This window comes from Falco naumanni, chromosome 2 (assembly GCF_017639655.2).
Source record: "Falco naumanni isolate bFalNau1 chromosome 2, bFalNau1.pat, whole genome shotgun sequence".
In the NCBI taxonomy this organism is placed as follows: Eukaryota; Metazoa; Chordata; class Aves; order Falconiformes; family Falconidae; genus Falco; species Falco naumanni.
Window position 1 is genome coordinate 59,425,050 of NC_054055.1, and position 27,055 is coordinate 59,452,104.

Here is a 27,055-nt window from a genome sequence, read left to right on the forward strand (position 1 = left end):
TCTGAGGACATTAATGTAAACTCTTGTTGGAGCCAATTGTTAATATGGATTAAACTTACGCATTAAAGCGAGCTCGTACTACCACTCGGCAGAAATTCCTGAATCTATGTTCACGACCAACTATGAAAAGTGGTTTATCAAAATATGGATGATTCTCTCGCAGTTCCTCTTCTTGGACTTTCCTTTGGAAAGACAGAACATAAATTATTAATTGATATGCATTACACCTGGCAAAAATATCCCTTATATTTGTTCTTTTTTCATTATGACTCTCAATATTTTTACTTCATGCAGAAAACTCCTAATACAGAAAAGTGTGCACGCAGACTTTTGATTTTTAAATACCTTTTCATTTCAGCTTGTTCTTTTTTTTCTTGAATCATCTTTATCTCACTGTCTTCTCTCTGTGCATTTCTGTATCTCACTGTGTTGGAATGCTAGAAGCAAAATGATTCCTTTTAAATGAGGTTCGGGGGTTGTTGTTTTTTAATGTTAGATGAAAGCAAGATATGGTATTTTACATAGAATGATTCAAATGAAAAATCTGTATTTCAAAATGCACTGCACATCAACCCAGTCAAGCATACTATACAGTATTTTCTATCATCTACAGCACAAAGCTGCTTATTTTCATCAAGGTTAATTTCAGTTTTAATTTCATGCGTGAAGTCTCATCCAATGCGACTTTTAACTTTAAAAGCAAAGGTCCCGTAAGCTCAGCTGATCTCTCTGAACTGGAATGAATACCATCAAAGTTACTAAGGGCAAAGACTGGGAAAGAAAAGGCTTTAGACACCCTTTCAGCTTCTCAAGCCTGCCATATGTGCTGCCAGGCACTGAGTTGCACAGAACATGCAGGTAGTGACTGCTGAGCACAGGGAGGGGGGAGAGGGAGGGAGGACATTATGTCTGAGCTTGAGGGTACAATCAGTATTACTATTCAGAGTTAAGTGAGCTTGGAGCAATCCTGGAGGCATAATACTGGGTGGGGTGTTACCCTTACTATTGAACACAAGCAAATCTACATCTGCTTTATAAGATTAGTTACCTATAGCTTCTTTCTACCACCATGCAGGGAAATTCATTAATTACTTCATATGCAGTTGTTTCTAAGTATGAAGCACGTCTAGAGAATGATTGCCATAGTTTGGAAATAGGACTAATATTGCCCCTTGAATTTTCACAGTCGCAGATATCCACAAACTATCATGAATTTGCAGAAGAGAAAATGCACTTAACTGCATAAAACATAGCACAGTGGAATCCGTGATTATTATTCTTTAGTCTTTGTCCTTTTGCCTGACAGTCCTGGTGTTTGAAAAATATTGTTAAACTTCCATCAGAAATTTTGAAGTGCTGTTTTGCCAGCCTGACTGATTTGTATAATTCCAAAGTAAGGCTTTTTAAGGTGTCCTGGGTAGCAATTGCTGTGTTCCTAATGTAGTGTCTCCAACATCAGTGAAATCTATCTCAACAAGTGTTTCAAAACCAGAAAGTCAATCAGTGAATTAACCATGTCAGTTGAGGATAATTCTAATGCAGTTGCACTATTTGTTTTATTATTTCAAGATATCAAAAGACAAACTGCAAACAAGATCATAAATAGACATTATTCTTAGACAAGTGTTTATTATATAGTATACATTCTTATTTCTTCATTTCTATGAGGACTTACATCTTGAGTCAACGTTTCAAGAGATTTTCCTCTGCTGATTCGCTGGCTGTTGGAACCATGTCTCAGTGACCTGAAACAATCATAATCAATTTAACGATACATCTCAAGATGAAATTTTGACCTTTATAGGATGGCCATTATAAAGCACTGCTCTCCAGCCAACCAATATCTCAAATTCTTATCATTTTTCTCTTGCTAACATCAGACGCTTATATGTTCTTCAATTGTTTTCAATCCGGTCTAACATAAGCCAATTTCTTTCCTTCTGATCCTTAAATTGATAGCTTTGTAGTTGGTGAAGGAAATGACATTTGAAATAAAAAGGCATTTTCTCCATTGATACAGTACAATGAATTTCATTATGGTTACAGTGAAGAATGTAGAATTCAGTTCTTTGTACAAGTAAGCAATTTCAGGTTTTCATGTTAGGTATTGCTCAAATGTAATTCTTTTTGTCACCTTTATTTTAAGAAAGTTTTTAAACCATCTCTTCTGTCCACATTTACCTGCGTTCTTGTCGTATGTGATGCTGGACACTAAGTATTGACCTTTCCTTTGCAGGCTGCCCCTCAAAGGATCCACTCAGCATGCGTTGTCTAGTGCAGGCCCTACAAAGAAATATAATGATGATGACACAAGAGTTTTCAGTATAAATTATAATTTCCAAGGTACTGCATTCAGACAAATCAGCTTGGCTTTCTGGGAAGCAAATGTGCAGCTCAACAGATAATAACTAAAACAGCAATGGACTTTCCACGAAAACATATTTCCAAGGCAATGGTCCTCACTCTGCAACATAACTGGTCACCTCATGAACCTTTTCCATGCCTTAGCAAGGGCCATCATTGATTTTTTTCAGTTTGCTGTAGGATTTAAGGTCCCTCAAGACTTTGCTAAGTGTGAAAATGGTCAAACAATGCACTAATCATCAGTAAAACCAGCTTCTCAGCAGAAAAGAAGGGAATAGTACAAGTATAGCTGTCATTTTAGGGGAGCTCCATTTCAGGGATGTATGTGGCAAAATATTTATGTAGACACTCAGGACTTACAGCCCATCTTTGATTGTTGTTCTACGTAACTGGGACCATATATAGCTTGAAATGAAAAGCTGCACATTCCTGATACCCTGTGATGTGAAATGTCTGCTGTCTGGGAATGCATTGACCTTGCAGCATTTTGTTGTGTAGGTTTCTTCACTTGTTTACTTACTTTCATTTTGCTTTTGCTGAATTTCGGCAAGCACATTTTACATATTTTGGCAGAAACAAGTATTTGTTGGTTGCTAAGTGTGCTACAGCTAAACAGAACACGCGTATCTTTATTTTGATGGCTACAAAAATACGGACTTGTTGAAGAAAAGGAGAGAGTTCCACTAACAGAGCTCACACAAATCCTCCAATGGCTGAGAAATGGAATTTCAACACTGGAAAAATATTTTAACTTTCCAGGAATGCTGCAATTTTTAGTTTACACAGTGCACATCTCATTGCTCATTCTGTGTTATGCAATCATTCAGAGAAACACAAGACCCAGCTGGTAATATTTCATACTTTTTAATGAACTGAATCTCCATTTTTTTAAAAAACATGCAAAATGCCAACATGCTATTGGAGTAACCACTCTATTTGCCAGTCTACTGTAAGGCTTAGATAAATGTTATCCTTGACAGCATGGGATGATCATGCTTGATGGCAAAAGGTGTCCCAGGCATGTTCTTTCTCCACTGTGACTTTGTTTTTCACTCTTCTCTGCTATTTCTCTTTCTTTTGGATTTAAACACATAAATTACATGAGTAGGAATCCAAAGGGAGATCTGGAACAAAAAGAAGCAGCTTAGAATGCTTGTCAGTGTCATCACTGCCAATCATACTAGCATGCTAGAAAAACACGTTGTGCTACACTTGTTATAGAAGGCACTAGGTTACACTACGCTGAAGTGAAGCATCATGCCATTTAAGAAAACTACTGTGTATCTTATAAAACACAGCTCACCTTAGCCAAATAATGACTGTTTGAACACCACTGTGCTTTGAGCATTATATTATGGAGGATGACACTAAATAACACTGTCAGAAGACAACAGAGAGATCATTTGAATGCCTGTGCAATTTTCTTGGGGGGAAAAAACCCAACACAAAAATTATTTCCTAAAGAAAGATCCTACCTAACTCCATTAAAATGACAATCCAGTTTTTGCCAGCAGAGACAATAAAAAGTTCTGGGCCTGACTTCTGTGTAGAGGCTTCCTGCTGTGAGAAAGAGGGTAACTTACCTGTTTTTTCCCTGTGAATATCAATTATTGTGTTCTGCTTTTAACATCTAGAAATTATTTTCTTGACATAAAAACAGTAACTTGCACATAAATTTTTCATGTCCTTGTACAACTTTGTACAGGTTACTTGAATACCAAGTTATATAAACACTTAGTGTCTGTAATAAAAGACAACATTAAATGCTCAGACAATAAATTCTTTTCATGACTAAAGAACAAGACGGTATAACAAAATACACTTAGCCATTTCCTATACAGAGTGGGCACACATAAAGGCTAACACCTGTAGAAAGACTGTGAGATTCCTAAATCCGTATTTAGAATTTATATCCATTGCCTCATTTTCAATAACTCTGGAAGTCCTGCAGCTCCTACTGAAGTCAACAGAGAAATAATGAAATGCCAGTTGTATAGCACAAAGATCAGAAATTTATCAAGTAACTGCAAAGAAACTTTTTGTGTTTTCTGAGAAAAAGATGCTGTGCTGAAAAGGCCGAGGCTACTTTTGACAGCCCCTCTCCCAGCATTTTCCACTTCATGGGTATTACTGCCTTAATCTTCCCTGTATTAACTCTTAGTAAAAGACATGCTTTGTTATCCTTTTGACTCAGGATCTGGATATTTTTCAGCTGTTTAGACACCTAGATTTACAGACCTTTGGGGACTTTTGACAAAGGCGGCAGGTGCCATGAAGTTTTCAGAATTGCAGAGTTGTCAATTTAGAAGTCTACAATAGGATTTGTTTTCTTATTGTAGCCACTAACACTTAGGCACTCACTCTCAGTGCCTACACGTGAGCCATGTCTAGGCTGCCCTCATAATCAGTGGAAATGCAGGACTCTGTTAAATGGGTTGCACAGAGGTAGTCAGTGCCAACTGCTATGCCTCAGAGTATTGTGCCTTGTTTCCAGATACTGCTCCAGCAGGGTGTGCGTCCCCTACAAATTTCTGTATTACCTGCCATCCTCAAGAGGATGTTTTGGACATCCTCTGGTATCTCATACATTACTACATGTCCATATGTAGATAACTCCATTGAACACTTGGTCAATTAACTTAATAATGTTTGGAAGCTATTCAAATAATCATATTGTGTGCATCCAAAGATAAAAGCAGACAGCTAAAGATCTCACTGCTCTTCACTGCCTGCATTGACTAGACATTTATCAACTAGATGATAGAGGTCATCACTTGTCTCACAGGCAGATACGGTAGTCTGGAGGTGAATCCCATACCTGGGACAATCACTGTGTTGAAAATTTAGTGTGATGTGGTTTGCAAATTTGAGTTTAAAAAAATATGTTTTCTTGACTTGATATATCTTCATGTAACTGTATCTGGTCAGAATCTTTTGACCTTTCTTTGAACAATGCAGGCAAGATGACCTTTTTTTTCGCTAAAATCGTCCTTTCCACCTTCGTGTACCATCTCTTTGAAGTATTAGGTTTACGATCAGTTGTGGAGGAAGGAAACAAAGAAGAGACAAGACATATGTCAAGCTTCTGGACATTGTACTCGCCTTGCAGACCTCTGAATACAGTCTAGCAGCTGCAAACTACATGCTCCAAATTTGCCTTGAAAAGCACAAATGTAATAAAATATCCTGAAAAAGAAAGTGCAATTTGGTAAATTACCAAAAAGCCAGGCTACAAGTGAAGACCATACAGAACAGCATGATATTGGGATACAACATAGTTTATATTACCTGTGAACAATTATGAGGTCCAAACTTTTAAGTACTTCAAAATATTTCATGCTTTGGGACCCCTGAAAAATAAGTGGTGAGCAGAGTGTTCAAGTAACATTCTTTGAGTTAATGTAAAATGTTAAATGCTTTGATCAATACTTCAAAATACTATACCTTTAATGAATATTCTGAGGTCTCTTGCAGAGGGTATGCATAGGCTCATGCTTGCATTTTTTAGGGAGGCATCCTTTCCACAGCAACTGTTTATTCATCTTCTTGCATTCCAATATAATACCAATTAGTTGTTTTTCTGTATTATTTTAATGAGTGAATACTTACGTAGTAACTCCAGCAACTGCATATATTACTATGTACTTTTGTTCTTGTTCTCCCTGAAACATGCTCACACTGAAGTCTCAGCAGTGTGGTACGCTTCAGTAAAACACCCAGTTATCAGCCTCATGCAGCACTGTTTTCACTATAACTATCATTACTAAATCCTTCTATGCTCTCATTATACTTCCATCTAACTTGGAACATATGGTTAAATTTGACAACCTAAGATTCATGATGAATCCACCTGACAGCTGTTCTAGTGTCTCTCCCTTTCATTTTATAAATTTAATTCAATATGGTGTAATATACTATAATATTTTTTAAAGAAACCTGAATTTGGCTGGTAAAATGAATTATTAATGCAACTTGGATAATACATGTTTTTTATTTTCCATGGTTTTTCTTGTTACCTTCCATATGCCTCTAAAGGAAAAAACAAATAGTCACATTTTCTCTTGTGAATGTCTGCTCAGCCTGTTGAACTCTGGTAGCATACTTTCTTTCCTTTAGCCATTTTGTATTCTCATTGCCATTCTTGCCTTGCTGTTTCAGCTTCTCCTCTACCACATGTTTGTATAATAATTATTTTCCTTAGATTACAGATTATATAATCTATAGATTCTAGAAGAATTGGTAGAATGGATGGAGAAGAAGGAACCTCAAGTGGCCACCTAGCCTATCACTTCTCAATGATATCAAGGATCAATGATATCTACACTATTCTGTTTGTCTAACTACCTTTTCCATACCTGCAGTGTGGGAGACTCCATAGCCCACTGACTCTACTACACAACAACGCTTTACAGTGATCTATAACATGGTGGTGACTTGGCATAAACCCCACAAAAAAGTGTAACCTCTTACCAATGAATACGTGCATTCCAGTATTTCTTTTTGTCTTTGCAGGAGGCAGGTGAAATCAAATGAAGTCATACACTTGTAGAGATTTAAGAAGCTGGTGACCAAGTCTGGAGTTTGATTCTGGTGACAACAATCATCAGCTGAGCTTGACTGAAATATTTTTTCTGGGAAAAACATGGTACAAAAGCCCAGCACCTCATATGCTGGGCTTACCTGGAACATTTGTTCTGAGAAATGTATAGTTTGAAAGCCTCACAGTTATGAAGAAACAAATCACACTCTTAAAACATACACAGAGAAACCTGTTGTAAGTGAATTAGAGCTGACTGATACAAGTCAGTTATTTAATGCAGGCAAATTTCTAATAAAGAATACCAAAGGTATGCCTTCTATGATCACAGAAGCACAGAATCATTTAGGTAGGAAAAGACCTTTATGATCAAGTCCAACTGTAAAACTAACACTGCCAAGTTCACCACCAAGCCATATCCCTAAATGCCACATTTTTTTACGTCTTTTAAATACCTCCAAGGGATGGTGATTCCACCACCTCCCTGGGCAGCCTCTTCCAATGCTTCAACATCCTTTCAGTGATGACATTTTTCCTAATATCCAATCTAAACCTCCAACGGTGCCACCTGAGGCCATTTCCTCTCACCCTATTGCTTGTTACTTGGGAGAAGAGACCCACCCCCACCTGCCTGCAGCCTCCTTTCAGGCAATTGTAGAGAGCAATAAGGTCCCCCCTGAGTCTCCTCTTCCCCAGGCTAACCAACCCCAGTTCCCTCAACAGCTTCTCACAAGACCTGTGCCCCAGACCCTTCACCAGCTCCGTTGCCCGTCTCTGGACACGCTCCAGCACCTCAGTGTCCCTCTTGCACCGAGGGGCCCAAACCTGAACACAGGATTCGAGGTGCGGCCCCACCAGTGCTGAGTGCAGGGGGACAATCACTGCCCTGGCCCTGCTGGCCACACTGTTTCTGACACAAGCCAGGATGCTGCTGGCCTTCTTGGCCACCTGGGCACACTGCTGGCTCATGTTCAGCCAGCTGTCGACCAGCACCCCCAGGCCCTTTCCCACCAGGCAGCTTTCCAGCTGCTCTTCCCCAAGCCTGTAGCGCTGTGTGGGGCTGGTGTGACCCAAGAGCAGGACCCGGCACTGACCCTTGTTGAACCTCATACAGTCGGCCGCAGCCCATCAGTCCAGCCTGTCCAGGTCCCTCTGCAGAGCCTTCCTGCCCTCCAGCAGATCAACGCTGCTGTCCAACTTGGTATCGTCTGCAAACTTAGTGCGGGTGCACTCGATCCCCTCATCCTTAATACTAAAGACTGAGGTAAAGAAAAGAAGGCATTAAGTGCCTCAGTCTTTTCCTCATCTTTTGCCACTATATTTCCCTCTGCATCCAATAAAGGATGGAGAGTCTCCTTAGCCCTCCTTTTGTTGCTAAAATATTTATAGCAACATTTGTTTTGTCTTTTATGGCAATAGCCTGATTAAGTTCTAGCTGGGATTTGGCTCTTCTAATTTTCTTCCTGCATTATGGCATGACATCCTTGCAGTCCTCCTGAGCTGCCTGCCTCTTCTTCCAAAGGTCACAAATTCTTCCCTGAGTTCCAGCCAAAGCTTTCTGTTCAGCCAGGCCAGTCTTCCTCCCTGCAGGTTTGTCTTTTGACACATGGGGACAGCCTGTTCCCATACCTTTATTATCTTCTTGAAGAATGCCCAGCCTTCCTGGACTCCTTTGCCCTTCAGGACTGCCTCCCAAGGGACTCTGTCAACCTGTCTCCTAATCAGGCCAAAAAAATCTGCCCTCTGGAATTCCAAGGTGTCAGTTCTGCTAACTGGCTTCCTTACTTCTCTGAGAATTGAAAACTATTGTTTCATGATCGCTATGCCCAAGATGGCCTTCACCCATCACATCACCTACAAGTCCTTCTGTGTTCGTAAACAACAGGCCCACTGTGGGACCCTCCCTAGTTGGCTCCCTCACCAGTGGTGTTAGGACATTGCCTTCTACACTCTCCAGGAACCTCCTAGACTATTTCCCCTCTGCTGTATTGTGTTTCCAGGAGACATCTGGTAAATTGAAGTCCCCCATGAAAAAAAGGGCTAGCAACTGTGAGACTTCTCCCAGCTGCTTTTAGAATAGTTCTTCTGCCTCTTTATCTGGTTGGGTGGCGCATAACAGACTACTACCATGTTATCTGCCTTGATGGCCTTTCCCTTGATTCTTACTCATAAGCACTCAACCCTATCATCATCATCATCATCAAGATGAAATGACTGGGTATGTGGGCAAGTGAAAAGCAGTGTTTCACACACTGAATAGTAGGACATTAAACCAGAAGAACCCTGACAAACCTGAGGACCAAGGCAGCAAAAGCTTCAGGAAGTTGGACAAGGAAGTATGCAGTTTCACAGCTGGTGCAGTATAGCTCCACATATCTATGAAGGCTGTGGAGTGGCTGGCTGAGGAAAAGAATATAGGATTTGCATTGTGCACTGAGTCTAGATGGGATGGAGTTACCTGGATGATAACTGGATGAAGGTGTTCCTGCCATCAATGAGGCAAACGGGTTACTATATTAAAGGAGTGTAGCCAGCAGATTGAGGGAAGTTGCTATTCCTCCTCTACTCAGTGCTGGAGAGCTGGAGAGACTGGCCCTGGGACACACTTTTGGGTATTTCAAAAGGGACACTGAAACACAGGAGCAGGCACAAGCGATCAGTGGCCTACAGCACGACCTTCAGAGAGACTTTAGAGAGCTGGTCTTGTTTACTTTGGTGAAGACGAGGTCAAAGCATGGAGCTAAGCTCTTTGTTACTGTGGGATGACAGATCAGTAAGCAATGGCCAGAAGCAGTGGCTTGGAAGGTTCACACTGGGCATCAGGAAAACCCTCTCTATAAGGGCAGGATAACACAGTGCTGGAACCAGAGCAGGTGGAGGATGCAGAGGCTGATCTGATCCAGGGTTAGTAACAGTCCTACTTGAAGTGCACAGCTGGAAAACATGGCCTCCAAAGTTCTCTCTGACCAACATGTCTACAGTCCTGTAATAAACAAACTAATGAAAATGTTTGCTCATCCTCTTACGAGAGGTGGTGTATCATATTGTATTAGTGTCCAGAGAGAATCTATTCAGGGATTGACTTTATAAAATTTCCGAGAAGCACAGAGAATCTTGTTTCTTTCTTATTCTAATATTCAGGAAAAAAAAAAATAAATCACTGCACTTTGCAGAAATACTTGTATGAACATAGGCTGAATTATCTTCTAGCATACTAGCAAATTAGTAGAACTGGATACTGAATTCAAGAAATTCTCTGCCCCCCCAACCTGATGCACTCATAGCAGTCTCAATTTCAAACATAAGATAAATGCACTTCACTCAATTAGCTGTTTATGAAACTGGAAGCTCCATTTAGGCGTGAGCTATGTTATTCCCTCAGGTCCAGTATCACATCAGACAAATCTTGACTAGAACAGTGAAAGCCCTATTGCATTTCCCTAACATCAGTTTACAGTTTGACTATAGCATCAGCTGTAATGAAAAGCAAACAAAAAGCTTCTAATTTTAAAAAAAATAACTGTTAGTTTCCCAAACTGTGACAGTATATATATTTTATTGTAGAGGAATTATAGAGGAATGAAGGCAGGTTAAATAACATTGATAACATATAGCTGCAGGCTGGCTTCAGGGGCAGTGGGTTGGCTGATGTGGATAATGTGCAGCTGCGGCTGGTTCCTGCTAAGTAGTTAAATAGCTCTAAGGCAGGGGTCCTCAAACTATGGCATGGGGGGGTGGGGAACCAAGCAGCTGCAGATGACTGCCTGCCACTGCATTGGTGTGCTGGCCCCCTGGTTAAAAAGTTTGAGGACCCCTGCTCTAAGGGGTATGGAAGAGGAGCCCTGGATGAAGAGAGACCTAGATGAAGCAGAGGGAGGAGAGAGAAGGTGTGCACCGTGGATGTAGGAAAGACAAGGAGGGGGCCTGGATGAGGAGAGGCTGGCTGGAAGAGGAGCCTGGAGAAGGAAGAATCTGGATGCAGCAGAGACAAGAAGCGGGGTGGACTGATCTGGAGAGGCTGAAGAAACAGCATGGACAGCAGATGAACTTTTGAAATCTTGTGGGGGATTGGTAGCTGTGCTGGGGCATGGTGTGGAAACTACTTATTGAAGTTATCTGGTATGGGGTGGTAAAAGCCTTGTTGCAGCTGGCCAGTTTTGCTAGTGCTGTGATATTTTATAATAAAATGAATTTTTGTGGTTTTGGTAAGTTTGATCATCTTTGGTCTGTTGATAAGAAGTTTTAAGTTAGTCCTTATAATTTATAAATCAAGGATATAATTCCTTATGTGAGGATGGCCAAGCACTGATGCAGGTTGCCCACAGAAGTTGTGGAGCCTCCATCCTTGGGGATACTCAAAAGCCATCTGGACATGGCTGGACCAGATGACGTCCAGAGGTCCCTTCCAGCCTCAATTGTTCTGTCAAGCAGGGTTTAATAGTCAGGTTCTGCACTACTGATACTTTGATTGTATTTTGGACTGTGTGAAACTACTCTAAGTCTCCTCTGTTTCGCCACCATCCTGTGCTGTTTACAACTTATCCTCAACACTAGAGAGGGATTGGACTGACTTACATACATTCTGGCTGGACATTCTCCACCCTCTACTTCAGAAAGTCAGTGGGACTAATAAAGGACTAGACATGCATTCTTAAATAATGATCCCACAATGAATGAGGGTCAGAAGAACCATAGACACAAAACTTCTCTTTAAGATGAAAAGCAGTAATCACAACAAGGTAGTGAGACAAAAGTGGGAAACACTGAAGATTTGCAGGAGGAATTACAATTGCTAGCAGTGGTTATTGCTGCTGTGGGAAATGTATCATATTTTTTCAGAAAGAAATGAAGCTGTCTGTAATTCAGAGTCACTGCTAAATGTGATCGTGTTTTGAAGAAGCTGCTCTAATGGTCTGTAACTCTTGTTTCATTTTCCTTGGAAGGGTGAAGTCCTTGTCCTCAGAATGGCTTTACGTGAGACTTAAGCCCCTCTGTGCATTGACACTGGCAGGGGTGAAGCAAATCTTTACTGGTCACAGTATCCAGGATTGCAGTTGCTACATTCTTGACTTTGTTCCCAGGGCTAACTGCACCAAGACCTTAAGGGGACAAGGTGAACACTGGCTTCTAATCCGGCATGTTCAGAAAACAGAGTTCCCCTAGAGTGCAGTAAGAAAGCTGAAGAAAAACAAAAAGACCTGAGACCTCTGCTTTGCTGCATAATGTAATATTAGATGAGCAGGTGAGACATCTGCTATTGAATGTATGAACTGTCACTCTGGGTGGCTGAGGGCTATTTATGCCCTTCTTTCTCCTCTTAGGGAAGATATCAAACTGCAGTACATAAAGAAACAAGGTTTGGATAGAGGAAGATGCACAAGACAGACATAAAGGTACTTGTGTAATGCATACTCCTATGCAGCTGGTTATGTTGAAACATTCAGAATTTGATTAAAATACAATTTGACAAGGTTTAAAAAGTAGGGGGGAAAGGTAAGAGGTGGACTTAAGCTACAAGAGACATAAAATTCTCTTTTCAGCATGGCAATTTGATCAAGCTGAAGTTGCCCACGGGCAGCTTTACTGTGTAGAGGCATTGCTTCAGATAAATGCTTCTTAATTCAGGTAGACAAAAATTAAAAAGATGCTAGAAGGGACATCCTGAGTTATCTTTTACTGTTCTTGGCATAAACACCATTTCTTCTTTTGTCAGATACTCTGAATTGCTGAGACTCAGACACTTTTATTAAGCAGTATACAGCATTTACAACAAAAGCAAAAATATGAAAAAGAATATCTCATGTCTTGTGAGTTTGAGTTTTCCTGTATTCCTTGAATGGAATCCAAAGTTTCAGCTGCAAATTTTATCCTTTCTTATCACTTCTTTGTTTGTAAAACTCCCCTGCATCAACACTGGCATCAACATGGAAACACTGGCAGTGCTCAGAACCAGCAGGGCCATCACTGGCAATGCTCTCCATCATCATGCCCGCCAGATATACCATGAACAAAATTTTCTTATGCTGGAAGAGATGCATTGGAGATGTCACGGTTCAGACGTTATTTAACAATCATGAGGCAATAACAAGGAACAGTAAACAGTATATATTCCTTTTTATCAGGAGCAGAATAAGACTGCCTCTTTGTAAGTGACTTACAAGCATACTCAGAAAGCAGTAGAGGACATATGACCCCATATTTTTCTTACTTGATACCCATGTTCCTCAAAAGTTCATTGCCAGTGACCCAGGGAGTAGATGGGAAAGCACAGTAAATGTAGATTAAATTAAGAGATTAAATGGAACAATTAAATTAAAATAGATTAGTAAGTGAAAACTTTCTTCTTCTGCCTCTGAAACTTTTCTTCAAAGGAATTCAGGTGAAATGACGAGAAAGTCCTCCTAGATACAGAACTTTGGCACAAGCTGTGCTCTGAAGGACCGACTGGAAGCCAGCAGGATTGAAGCTGGAAGGACTGATTTCTGATTCTGTCCTGGTACCTCTGAGAACTTTGTGAAGTCCAAACAGCAGTTTGCTTCTGTTAAAGAAAATGTATTTTGAATTAAGAATTTTAACGTGCTGAAGCTGCTACATGGCAGAACCGGGCCTCATCCCTTGTACAGCCCTAATCCAAGGCTGGTTTAAAACTTAGTCAAGTTAATCAGTAGGAGAATAGAGAAACAATCAATGATCACTTTGTATACACAGGTGCTCTCAGAAACACAGGTGTTTTTAGAAAAAATAGTATATGTGAATGGGAATTGCTTGTTCAAAGACTAAGTCTGTTTGACGGATTGTGTGAGTTAAAGAGGTAGAAAGGAGATGATGATCTGAGGAGCATCTTGGAACCGAGGTAGAGACTGGAACCGAATAGATGAATCAGCTGGGACAGAGTCAGGTGATGGATCTGCAGAACTGACAAGACCAAAGGAAACTCCTAAACACTTGGGACATCGACTAATGATTTGATAAGTGTATATAAGCTGTGCTGCATCCCTTTGTTCTCTGCCACTCACTGAGGTGGTGGCCCAACTCTGAGTTGTGATTAAAGCAAGCCTAGTGGTACCCACATCTGTGTGAATTTTTCCTTTAACAGCTTCAATTCTCCTCCCACTCTGCTTCAGACTTGTCCTGAAAAGGAGAAAGTTCTGTGCTGATGGAAGAATGAATCAGAATTCTGAATTTCAGTTTGCAGGATTTTTTTTTTTTATTCTATGTAAGAAAGAATGAAACCCCTACAGATGTCACAGTTTGAAAAAAGAATAAATGAAAAAGTAGGGTATCCTCTTTGTCTACATGTTTCCTCTGTGGTACAGTATAAGAAACATGCAAAACACTGACATTTGTGTAACTCTAGAGGTGTCAATAACATTTCACAGTTGTAATATAACATAGAATTTCAGTACAAATGTTTTACTAAAACACTGCTATGAAGCCATATTTTTTTTATTAGAACAAATAGACTTGTATTTATTCATCTCTAACAGTAATGGTTGTAAAATCAAGATACATTAACGTAACTGAAATAAATGCTTACAAATAGAGCCCTAAGTTTTGTTAAAATTGAATACTGATGGTCTTGTAGTTACATTTCTTAATACTATTTTGACAAAGAGCATTCATTAGAATTAGTAATTGTTTATCTTTTCATTACTGTGGGTTTAAAGACAGATAAAGTTTCACATTAATTTTTATAGTTCTCCCTGTGCTGTATTCTTATAGAGTATTAAAAAAGAACTAGAGCTGTAATATTTCTCAAATGGCATGTAATTACTAGGCACTTTTCAAGAAACCTCATAATTCCGAAATCATACTGAATTCCTAGTGCACTGCTCCTCATAAAACACTGCCATACTTAATCTAATCCCACAGCTGCACCTTGTCAGATCAGTTATTCCTGTTTATACTGTGTATTTACCTAGGACCATTCATTCACTACATTCTGAAGATGCACCTGCTTTGGTGAGAATGTAAATATAAAAAAAAGAATGATCTATAAATTGTTAGCATTGCTAATGCACCTTATATTAATGACAGTCATTATAATATAAAACCATTAGTGGCATGAAAACCTGTGGCATGGTGTTAGCTATATGATAACTTTAAACATGGGTCTTGGAGACTTAGGCTTGCACCATTTTCTTATGTAAATACTCAGTACGATGCTGAGTACCTTCTCAATAAGGAATACCAAAAAGAGTGATCATCATTAAAACATTCAGGAAATCCTCCCGCAGAAGTTCCAGTTCTGAAATATTCATTGTACATTTCCTACCTGGAATACGATCAGCTGTAGTTTATGCTTTCTAGTGTACATCACCTTCGAATATTTATGTGCATATATATGCAAGAACTAGGCTGGAATTCTTCAGGCGAAATAACACTGCTTATGAAGAGATATTTTTTGGTTAATTTACAAGAAAGAAGTGAAAAGACCTGAAACATGGTCTTTCTGCATGACACAGAATTCAAATACATACTGAAGAAGTCTCTCTTGATGCTGTTCAAGCATATAATATAGCCAGAGAAAAGAGCAATTTATGTTTGATAGTGAAAACAACAGATCTACTACAAAGTGATACACTAGTATAAATATTATACATACAGTAACGTTCATGAAAAACAAGATTATGAGAAATGATGACCGTCAAAATAATACCAAATCACTGCTGACTCTTACCTTAGAATTTTATTGATTGCTGTCTCTTTTTCTAGAAGGTTTCTTGCTCTGATGCTGAAAACAGATTTACGGAGCTATAAAATTAAGAAAAAGACAGGGTACTTTTTAATTGCTGTAAAATATAGCGTGTGTATGTGACAGACCAATGAAACATTATGATGCTGAATGTATGTAAAATTACACACAATGTTCTCTATCATAAAGCTGTTTTTCACAGTCTGTGGCATGGATGCCCTTTTGGAGGAAAAGGATGGTGGATAAGATCAAGATGGTCACATACAGCAAATTCCTTCAGGAATGTCTACAACAGGAGTCCTCAAACTACAGCCCAGGGTCCTCAATCCGGCCCCGGTATTTACAGACCCCCCCGCACCCCCCTGCGGGGGTTGGCGGTGGAAACCAAGCAGCCGCAGATGACTGCCTGCCACTGCATCCACACGCCGGCCCCCTGGTTAAAGAGTTTGAGGACCCCTGGTATAAAACCATAGCCTTACGTCACAGCTTTTAGCCTCCCTATCCCAATCCCTTGCTAATTCTGGGTAGCAAGAAGCAGATAGTTTTGTTGAATAGTGTGAATATTATTCCCTTTATTACAGATTTATTGTCTTCTCCAGTTAGCCAAGTCACATCTTTGTCTTAATCCTTGCTATTTCTCCTCTATTTTAGATTTTGACTAGGCTGGATCATATCTGGAGGTGCTCTGACTATATGGAAGAGCCAGCTAACAATGCTGAGATGTGTAATTTCAGTGCCCAGAGCTAGGTGAAACGAAAGTAGGTCCCTTTCTTTCCTCCTGATGCAGAGCAAAAAATGTGGTGAGCAAAACGTGTTTGTACTTGCCTCTGGTCACGAACAGTGTTTTAGCCATATTCTGGTAAACAGGACTCGCTGAACATGAAATAGAAGGACTGAGATACGTGAAAAAACCAAGCACTTAATTCCTAAGGAAGTGGTTAACAATTTGGCAAATCACAGCTGAAGAATTTAGCTGAGGAACTGCATCTTTTTAAGCCACACCTGTAACAGCAGGCTGCAGCCTCTTGCCCTAACCCTTGCCTTTTCAAGTGTGGCCTCTTTAACCTTTGTCAAGTCCTGACCCACTTCTGCACAGCCTGTGGAGGTAAGAACACAGATGATCTGAAAACACCAGTATTTTGAAATTCTGTGGGTTCCTTAAAAAAACTGCAACTTGAAAACTGCAATAAAGTATGCAATACTTCAGAAAGTAGTTCAGAAAATAAGGTATTGGAATTTCAGTTAAGATCAAAAAAATAGTAACAGAACCGTTGAATGTTTGAACATAAAGCAAAAAATTGTTCCATTGCCTGGGAATTGTTAACACAAAAATAATCTGAAAATCACACTATGAGATATACTGTTATATTAAATATTGTGGAGTGGTAAGTATTTCATATATTGAAACGCATTTATGTGCATTTTAACTCATTTGCAGTACCTCAGTACAGGTTTAGTGGACTTATCAGCATGATACCTTATTACGCATTTAGATATAACTGACGATGGTGACAGCAGCGACAGCTCTTTCACATCTTTTTTCTTGTAATGCCAGTGAAATTACTGTCAGTGGAATCCCAGATAACTGATTTTTTCCCTTATCAGGATTTCAGAAAGAAGCCTCCAAACCACAGGAGTATCTATCCTTTTGCAAGGTGTTAGCTAGTAATTGTTTTAGGACTCAACTAGGAACATCAAACTTACGGGAATAGTGAAGGTGGAAAAACAGCTTTTTTCTTTCTGTTGTTTTTTTCCTGTTACAAATAATTGCTTTAGAATAATTGCAATTACATCAAATATCAGGAAAAAAGTGTGCTGCCTACTAGTGTGTTATGTCTATTTCTGTCTAATAACAATTCTTTATTTGTTAACATCTTAGAAATTAGAAAGATTTCAAACACAGGAGGCACTAATTTCCTTCCAAATTTCCAGCTTTTGCTCATCTGATTTCAGAAAAAAGCTGAGGCAAAGAAATTTTCCTGAAATTGTCTAGAGCTCCCTATCTGACACACACTTCTTTTTGGCATTTAAAATAGGTGTCAAAACACCTTCGCATTAAGCGTGTGTGTGGCCCAAGCAGGGAAATTCACACAGGTCATCAACAAGGGAATGTGCCCTGGGAAAGTGGGAACGAGGAGTCTTGCTTCTTTTCAAAGGTTTTACAGGGAGGCTGGGTGCTTGTACTGATACATTCAGTGCTTCCTCAAGCCAAGTGTGAAACTATCTAGTGCCAGGAAGGAAGAAGAACTTCTCAGGAAAAGTTCCCAGCAGGTCTAGGTCAAGGGCCACTTACATCTGGCTTATTTGTCTACCAGGGACTGTGGATCTTCCCTCTAGGTAGCAAGACACACAAGAAGGAGACAGTGGCATACATTATGCATGAAAGTACACTGCTAAATCCCTTGCATAACTTCAGCTTGAAATCGTTTCACCCCCTGCTTTTGATGCCTTCAGTGACACCCTAGTTGTCTGCTGGAGATTTGCAAGGACAGTGCTGCACTCTGGTATTTGGCCACTGCACAGCCAGAGGTGCAAGATCCATGGAACCAGTGAGATGAAGAGAAGCAGTAGGAAGGAGCCCATGTCTGGGGCCACTGAGATGGGGAGAAAAGACGGTTCTAGTTCCCAATCCCAAAGCTGCTCATGAATTTTATTCAGTGATGCTTAAACAAATAAATGTCTAAGAAGTCATGGGAATGGGAAAAGTGACCAGAACACACGGTGTTGCACCAGGTTATTTGTGCAAAGATTGCATTTACTTTTCCTGCACTATTTTTCAGAAGGACTAGCTGTGAAATTTGCACCTGAGGCAGTACATCCTTAGGCACTGACCATGATCTAAGCATACCCAATGGACTGATGCTTAGGTGAAGTTCTGAGAGAATTGAGATTGGAGCCAGGTATCCAGTTTGTTAATCCAGGAATACATGAGCATGTACAAGATCCTATACTTTGGTGCCTAGAGATCTCAGTGGTCCAAAATGGAACTGATAATATAACCTAGACACTTCCAAAGATTAAGGCTTTTGAAGATGATGGTCCTCATTGCTTTGTAGGATTTAAGAGTCCTTTCTTCAGCAGAACCCTGGTGAATTATCTCAAATTTAAAATACTCAGAAGAAGCAATACATGGTAATATTTTTGGATATGCACAATAGATCAATGTCTGATATTTAAAGGAGTCAGTAGTCAGTCAAATAGCAAGATGCATCTATCAATATGCATGCTGAAGAAAATCAAACATGACTACAGATTTTTAAAATATGTATCCTTACTTCTATATTAGATAAATAAAAGTACTTCTCATTTAATTTTCCAAATTTGCATAGCACACTAGGCAAACGCAATGGAACTGTACAAAGAGAATGGGGGTGATGATCAGTATTTTGTTTAATAATGTCTAGATGCCACACGCTGGTGTAGAATGAGGCTGGCAATTAAAACTTGTGATACCTGCCGAGTTCTTGAATGTTGCAGAGGAAATTATTAGCAGTGTTAACATACAAAAGACATTACTTGATCAGATGATGTGGAATTAAGTTAGTACAGTGTACTCTACTGAGGTTATTTTAGGGTGTATCTGTTTAGCCTGCTGGGTCTTTTATTACAGATTGTGATGTACTGTGAGGACACCCTCAGTGTATCTTTATTAGCCATTATTTATTTATTTGCATCTTTATGCAACCTATAAGTACACTCAGTGCAGAAATAACAGTGCGATATAGCTTTCTGCTATAAAGCATTATTTTTTAGTATAAGACACTGTCCTGAAATCACCTAACAGCATCCAATTACTGTTAAATACGATTTCAACAACCCATTTTAAAGAACTCCTGCAGGCTACTTTAATCTGTAAGGAACAGCTGTGACAGGTCAGCAAATTACCAATAATATTTCCTGGACGAAAAGGTTTTAGATGGAAAGCATGTGCTCCCACAAACGTCTTGGTTCCCGCATTCCTTTGAGTTTATTCACACAGATGTGTCTGCACACATAGAATTAGGAAATCTGTGGGTAGTGCTTCTTCCACAAGTGCTGGCCCCCTTCACTGCTGCTGTTGGCAGAACAGACTTCAGGCAGACAAAACGACTTGGTCCAGCCAATGTGAACCCGATTTGAATGCTACATCCTATGAAACCACATTTGTCCAGAATGACTAGGACAAAGCAATAAACCACTGTAACTGTTGTAAAAGAAGTGAAATCACAGAACATTGTTGCTCTGCAAGTGCCACCCGCTGCTTTGGAAAGGTACTGCAGACATTTTGAATGACAATATTTATTTAGTAGTATATTTTAAAAATCCAGGCTTTCTACCCTGGAAAAAGAAAATCCTTGGCGTAAGATTAAAAGCAAAGCAACTCAGGGCGATACTTTTGATAGGTGACAGCTAATGACTGTGGGCCAGACCTGTAATGTAGGTGTACTGGCACAACACTGCTGACTTCAGGGGGATCTATGCCAATTTATAACAGCTAAGATATGGCTCAGTGGTTTTAAGTTTTGAGAAATGCTATTCATTGTCAAGGTTTTGATATATTTTGCTAGCAACATGTTCGCAGTGCAAAAACTCCAGAAAGCACTGCAAAAAACAATTGTTTTCAACATTTGAATTTGATGGAGGATTGCATGCTATCAATAGGTTAAAACTGTGGTGATGTAGTGTATTATTTTTGTATTGGACCACCGCAGAGTTGGCAGAAGAGACAACTGTTAGTGGGTGTACTGCAACACAAGGTGAGACAAGGTCATAAATAAATAATGAGATATAAATATCTGAAATGTTTGGTGGACAATGGAAAAAAAAAGTGCATGCAATATATTTTTCTAATGCAATTTCTTAAGTGTTATATGAAAATTAAGAATTTTAACTTAGTGCTGTTGATGACAATGTTTTATAGGCAACTGCAGGACCATATGGAAATAGTCTTCTGTACTATGCCAAAAATTCCAAGCAAGGAAAAAAAAAATCATCCAAAGCTTCTGTTTCAGTTTGGAATTTGTTGGATGCTAGTTGATGGATTATGTAGACTGGCAGAATTAACAGACTATATTGTGATTTAAACATGTGCAGCTTCTAGGGAAAATATAAGGAGTCAGTACAATAAGCAATATAACAGAGTGATTTTTAAGAAACAGTGAGGAAATATGTGGGCAGAATCTGTTTAAAGCTTGAGCATTCCATTAAATATAGGATATTTTTGGCCCACAGGAGTTTGCTGTGTAGCCTTTCAAATGAAGATATTGTTCAACATTCTGACTGTGCATCTTTGGCTTGAAGAGACTGGACTATCAAAATTCATGTGACAAAAACATGGAAGGCCAGACTCTAAGTTGTTGATAGGCACCTAACAAAATGTTCCAAAGAATTAAAGCAGGTTAAGCAACTAAATCCTATAGGAATCAGTGGGGAATTTCTTAAACTCTTTTGAAAACTTTGCTTAATGCCTACAGAATCATAAAGAATGCAATTACAAGGGACCTCTAGAGATCACCTAATCCATTTCCCTCTCTCAAAGTAGAACTATTTTCATTTGGATTTTGAAAATCTGGCCCTTGGCGAGGTCGTCCTATATAAGAAACAGTCAAGAAAGTGGTCTAGCATTAGATAAGTGCCACAAGGAGTCAAAGGCTGTCCCTTTTGATCAGATGTCTAGAATGAGAAGTGGGCATAATCTCCTTAACTCTTGGGAGTCATTGACCTGAAATAGCCTTAATTCCTTTTGCAGCCCTTGATTGCTGCCTGTCTCTTAAGGAAAACTATCTTCTAATTAGCTGACTACTGGTCTGGAAAATCTACATGTCATTTCATAACAAAGAAACTTTTTTCAATTAAGTCTGAGGATGTGGACAAGGCTAATACTAGCATACTTATAAAACACTGAAGACGTAAAGGAGACGATAATAGTCCATCACAGATACATAGGGAAGCACCTCCAGGGTGGGAGAAGAATCCCTCTCTTTTATGTCTTGTCTTATTATGGTTGGGTTTTTCCCTTTGGCATGTCCAAGTTTTTTACTTTCAGCAGTTTAACGGGTAGGTTTTTCATAGAATCATAGAATGGTTTGGGTTGGAAGGGATCTTTAAAGGTCATCTATCTAGTCCAACCCCCCTGCAATAAGCAGGGACATCTTCAACTAGATCAGGTTGCTCAGACCCCTGTCCAACCTGACCTTGAATGTTTCCAGGGATGCGGCATCTACCACCGCTCTGGGCAACCTGTTCCAGTGTTTCACCACGCTCATCATACAAAATTTCTTCCTTATACATAGTCCGAATCTAACCTCCTCTAGATTAAAACTATTACCCCCTTGCCCTATCACTACAGGTCCTACTAAAATGTTTGTCCCCATCTTTCTTACAAGCCCTCTTTAAGTAGTGAAAGGCTGCAATAAGGTGTCCATGGACCTTTCTCCTCCAGGCTGAACAACCCCAACTCTCTCAGTCTGTCCTCATAGGAGAGGTGTTCAGTCCCTCTGATTATTTTGGCAAGTACAACCTTGGATAGGTTTGTTTGTTGTTTTTTTTTTTCTATCTTTACTTGATGCAGGAGGCAGGGAGACCTTGTGAAAAGCTAGTGAAGAGGGCTGGGTAGATTACTCACGGCAGCCAACAGCAGGGTAGAAGTGAGGACTCCTGGCCAAGCTGATGTGGGGTTGTAATACATTGTGCTGGGTATGCAGTGATGGAGGAGAAGGCTCCACTCCACACCTTGAGCTGGGGATCTTGAGGCTCTAGGGAAGAAGGGACTGCCAGGTTGGGCTGGACTGGGAATGCAAGAAGACTGACATGGACTGGGATTTTCAAATGGGAGGTAATTTTGGTTGGGGGAACAAGGAAAAATCGTACTCCTGGTTGTATAAGCACATGCATATAATTCCCTTCACTAGAACAAAGCAATCTCGACTATGTTTGATCAATTCTTGTGAAAATCTTGTGAGTGGGTGAGGAAGACTGAAGAGCTTGGAGAAGGAGATCTGGATTCCTCTGTAGGAGCAGGGGAAGGGAGAGTACAAGGCTCAAGTAGAAGGTCATTCCTGTAACCCAGCCCCTCACTGCCTCTCCCTTCACTCCAAAGTAATGCATGCTCTTTTCTATTACAATACAATGGCCCTAACATTTTTACCATGTCTGTATTTTTTTTTATTATGATCAGCCCCTTGTGTTTTAATGCATCTTCATGGCCTTTGTATCAAACCCTTGACATCTTTTAGTGCAAAACTGAAGAAGTAGAAAGGCAGTGCCAGGAAGAAGTGGTGAATTATTATGGCACTTTTTGAAAAGGGCAAAGTATATCCAGTTTCAGCCTTCTTTCTCTCTGAATGTAATTGAAAATTGGTCTTCTCCAGGTAGAATTTTGAACTTAGGATGTAGAGGAAAAGTGCCAAAGCAATTTAAAATCATCAGAAGACAAAAACAGACAATAAAATAACAGTCTTGTTACTATTGCAGTTCTGTCTTCTCTGCTGTGAAGGCAAACATGGTCAGAAAAATTAAAAATTACCAGATAAAATGTGTATATGGTAAAATACTTAATGAAACAGTGTCTTTTCCTATAAATTGATTATTTGGACACAGGGACATAGGGATATTGTTACATACCCATTTTATCATAAAATAAGCAAGTTCTTTAAAAAATGCAAAATAGACAAAGACATCTCCTAATTAATTTTTAGAAAACCTGAAATGCTTTACTGTATTTACATATATTAACTTCAATAGAAAGATCTGATGAGAACAGACATGGGACACAAATTATCTTTGAAATCAAGACTGTAATGTGTAAGCAAATGCTAGATTCATAAGCCATTCTCATTCCCACATACATAGATTTTTGTCAGTAACCTATGAATGACATAGATAGTTAACACTGAAGCACTTGGCTGTGTTTAATTAACAAGTGGTATACAGAAACTGAAATTGTAGGACTCATATACTTAGTAAAGGGAGATTAAAATAAAATTTGAATGATTTTTCCTGATACTTATGCAGAATATTCTGCAAGAATTATTTCAGAAGAAAATGTAGTATTTATTAGTGTTTAAAAATAAATAATCTTTTCTAATTGCAATTCATGTGCAATTTCACTTTATTAGTTTCTGCTATATTAAAATTTAATGTGACAATTCTTTCAAATTACTTAGAGAAAAGAATAACCAGGAACACAAATGAATGCTATCATACTTTTTGTCCCAAAGTTCTGCTTTGCACAACAGAATGCCCAAAATAAAGTTCAGAAGAGGCTGATTAACTTGGGACATAAGTTTATTAGAATAGTAGAAATTCTGGAAAAGACAATTTGTGAGTAAATATTCTACCCTTGGTTCTTGTCTAAGAAGGAAAAAATGCTAATAAAGTTTATAAGTATGTCTTCATGCCTGATGATTTTCTGAAAGATATGCTGGGATACCCCGTCTTCAATACTAAAAGCTATGCCTTAGAAAAGCTGAAAGACTATTTCAGCTTTAACAATCACAAATACTTTCTGCAAGGAGAAGTCCTTTCAGAATACTCTTAGAATATACATGGGTCTTTTTGCAAGAACTGGAATAGTTAATGAAAGAAGCTGAGCACAGATCACAAAAAGACATGCTGTAACAAACTGCCAGATTAAACATCTTACCAAGAATAGGTGGCATGTCTCAGCTGCTCACAAATGGAGTATCTCTGATGTTAACTAAACATGCATTAAAGTTGTGGGCAATCTTGTGTGCTCAATTTGTGTGTGAAACTGTAAACAGATAAAATCATAAACTTTCCCTTAGGTGTTGAGACATAATGATTTCTACATAGACCAAAGGATGTTGATCTCCAAGGAATTACTGAGGCCCTTCCAGGATAAGGCTTATAAGTGGGTTGATTCTTGTGTTCCATCCCATCTAACTTTAATGGGTACCAGCAGGATCCTATCTGTGAATGAAGGCAAACAGCCTATGAAAAGCGTGTGGGAGCTCAGCAGCCCACCTGCAAGGCAACACATGTCATCGTGAACATATCACCTTGGTGCTCTGACTCCCTAACGAATGCAGAAGCCAGCGCAAGGTCTGCTGCTTAATGTTCATAGTCCTCCATGGTAATGGCTCTGACAACCTCTGAGATCAGCTCTTACTTTCTGACCATGACCTTCCACCATACAGGTACATTCTGTTGATAAGTAGGAAATCAGTGGAGAGGCATATGGTGTGGGGTGCCGAGCTTTCTCAGGAGTTAGACCTTAATGATGGATCTTGCTCCCACAGGAAAAAGGAATGGCTACTAACTTCACTGCTTGCAGCGCTAAAACCAAAATTCATACAATGTGAAAGGAAACAGGATGATAACGAGGATGGAAAACCGAAATTATGTTTGCTACTATCCAATTAATCTTATAAATGCAGAAATAAGGGAGCTGGCTTGTTTATATTCCTTTGATTAAATGGGAAGATGTTAGAAGTCTGAACTATAAAATACATGGATATATTAAATGCTCTTTTGCTTTGTTTTGTAATTCACTCCTGCTGTGCCACTGCTGTAAAACATGCACATGGGTATCTGTACATATTAAGCCATAGGCATTTTCGAACTTCATCTCATAAGCCTGCCAGTTTTGAAATTTATTTAACAGCAATATGCTGTTATAAATATGTATAAATAACCAGTTCAGGAGTGGTGTGGCCAAAGATAAATAACCAGTTCAGGAGTGTCCACCTCACAACAATTTTTCACAGGGCTTGCTAAAAGTTTTATGACTCTGTAATCAGAGGAGCACAGAACACCTCAGTCTTAAAGTTAAGAAGCCAAGGCCAATGCTCTAAAGCCAACTCATTTTACTGGATGCCTGATTTGCTGTAAATCTTACAGCTCATTCAGATCTTGACCCCCTGAAACTTGCTGTGACTATCACTCAGGCTCCTGCGAGAGCCACCACAGTGAGATGTCCTTATTTTCTGCCAACTTCCTTTCTTACACACCCACTCACACAAAAATTATGTTTCCATATTTCATCCAGTTCTCCTGTCCAAGAACTTACTGAAATACTGGTTAGCTAAGAAAATTCCCAGCATACTGTGAATAATTTTCATGCAAAGTATGGAAGTATATAGAATCATAGAATCATTTAGGTTGGAAAAGACCTTTAAGATCAAGTTCAACTGTTAACCTAACACTGCCAAGTCCACCACTAAACCTTGTCCCTAAATGTTACATCTACGCAGTTTTTAAATGCTTTCAGGGATGGTGATTCTACCCACCTCCCTGGGCAGCCTGTTCCAATGCTTGACAACCCTTTAAGTGAAGAATTTTTTTTCCTAATATCCAATGTAAACCTCCCCTGGCACAACTTGAGGCCAGTTTGTCTTGTCCTATCGCTTGTTACCTGGGAGAAGAGACCCACCTGCCTACAGCCTCCTTTCATGTAGTTGCAGAGAGTGATAAGGCCCTCCCTGAGCCTCCTTTTCTCCAGGGTAAACAACAGATAATCATAACTCAACCAAAGCATCATGCTAAGCTGCCTATCAAGCATCTGTAATGGAGATAGCCCAGGTGTTGCTGGCATTGGATGAGAAGAATGACCATGGCAATCTCTCTCCACACACCCACTCAGACTCCACATACTGAAAGAAAACTCTTTAGGGGATGTATAAAAGGTAAAGGGCATTTTGGTGTCTAAAAGTAATTTTTTATATTAACGTTTGGTTTATTTTTTACTTTGATAGTAGTTTAGATATTCGGAAGAGCTAGAAAAACTGGGAAAAAAGGAGTATAGCAGATAAATCTGTTTTCTAAAGCTGTCCTTTTGATTTGGCATAGATGAAAATAATTTCAAATCAACTGTCATTACGGTTATGGTAATATATACAAATAAATATTTTTTTCAATTATTTTGAGAAGATTAAAGAAAAAATGCAATGAAAACCTACTCCCTTTTAAAACTTAAAACTTCTTTTCAAGGAAGTGGGTAATTATAATACTGAAAATACTTGCTAAACCCATTATATAGGAGAACAAAACCTGATTTGCTTTATCAGTCATCACAAATTATGGGTCAGATTAATTTTGAACACAAAACCACCACCTTATATATCTAGTGGCAGATTTTTAGTGAAAGAAAAAAAAAAAAAAACGTTGCTGAAGTGGAAATAAGGAATGTATGTATTAAGTACATCCTATCACTTCAGAAGGTGTGGAATGCAGAAATACTGTTATATGTCCAGGAGAAACTGGAGGAACTAGACACAGTTCAGGCACCACAAAGGAAGGATAGGGTCAAGTCTACCAGCAGAATCTCACTTTTTGTTTCCACCCTATTTTTATCAACCACTACAATGCAAAAAAGAGGTGAAAAGTTTCTGAAGCTATTGCACTGCTATCAGGAGCAGTGGGAATGCATCCTACTAGGCACTGGGATTAGTAAAATGGTTGGTCAAGTTTCTTTTTTCACAATGAAAAGTAAAGTATGGATGTAAAGTTTATATTTAAGT

General features: G+C 39.3%; 1 protein-coding gene across 3 annotated transcripts in view; it reads right to left on the reverse strand.

The window, feature by feature from the left end:
• NALCN (sodium leak channel, non-selective) overlaps positions 1 to 27,055 on the reverse strand; it is a 249,732-nt gene that overhangs the window by 34,367 nt on the left and 188,310 nt on the right. For all 3 annotated transcript variants that reach the window (XM_040584471.1, XM_040584468.1, XM_040584470.1), the window contains exons 18-22: positions 15,582 to 15,655; positions 2,182 to 2,283; positions 1,676 to 1,745; positions 346 to 437; positions 60 to 182 (exon numbers count right to left, since the gene is read on the reverse strand). In XM_040584471.1, coding sequence (XP_040440405.1) covers positions 60 to 182; positions 346 to 437; positions 1,676 to 1,745; positions 2,182 to 2,283; positions 15,582 to 15,655 — 461 coding nt within the window. The remainder of the gene's footprint in view (positions 1 to 59; positions 183 to 345; positions 438 to 1,675; positions 1,746 to 2,181; positions 2,284 to 15,581; positions 15,656 to 27,055) is intronic.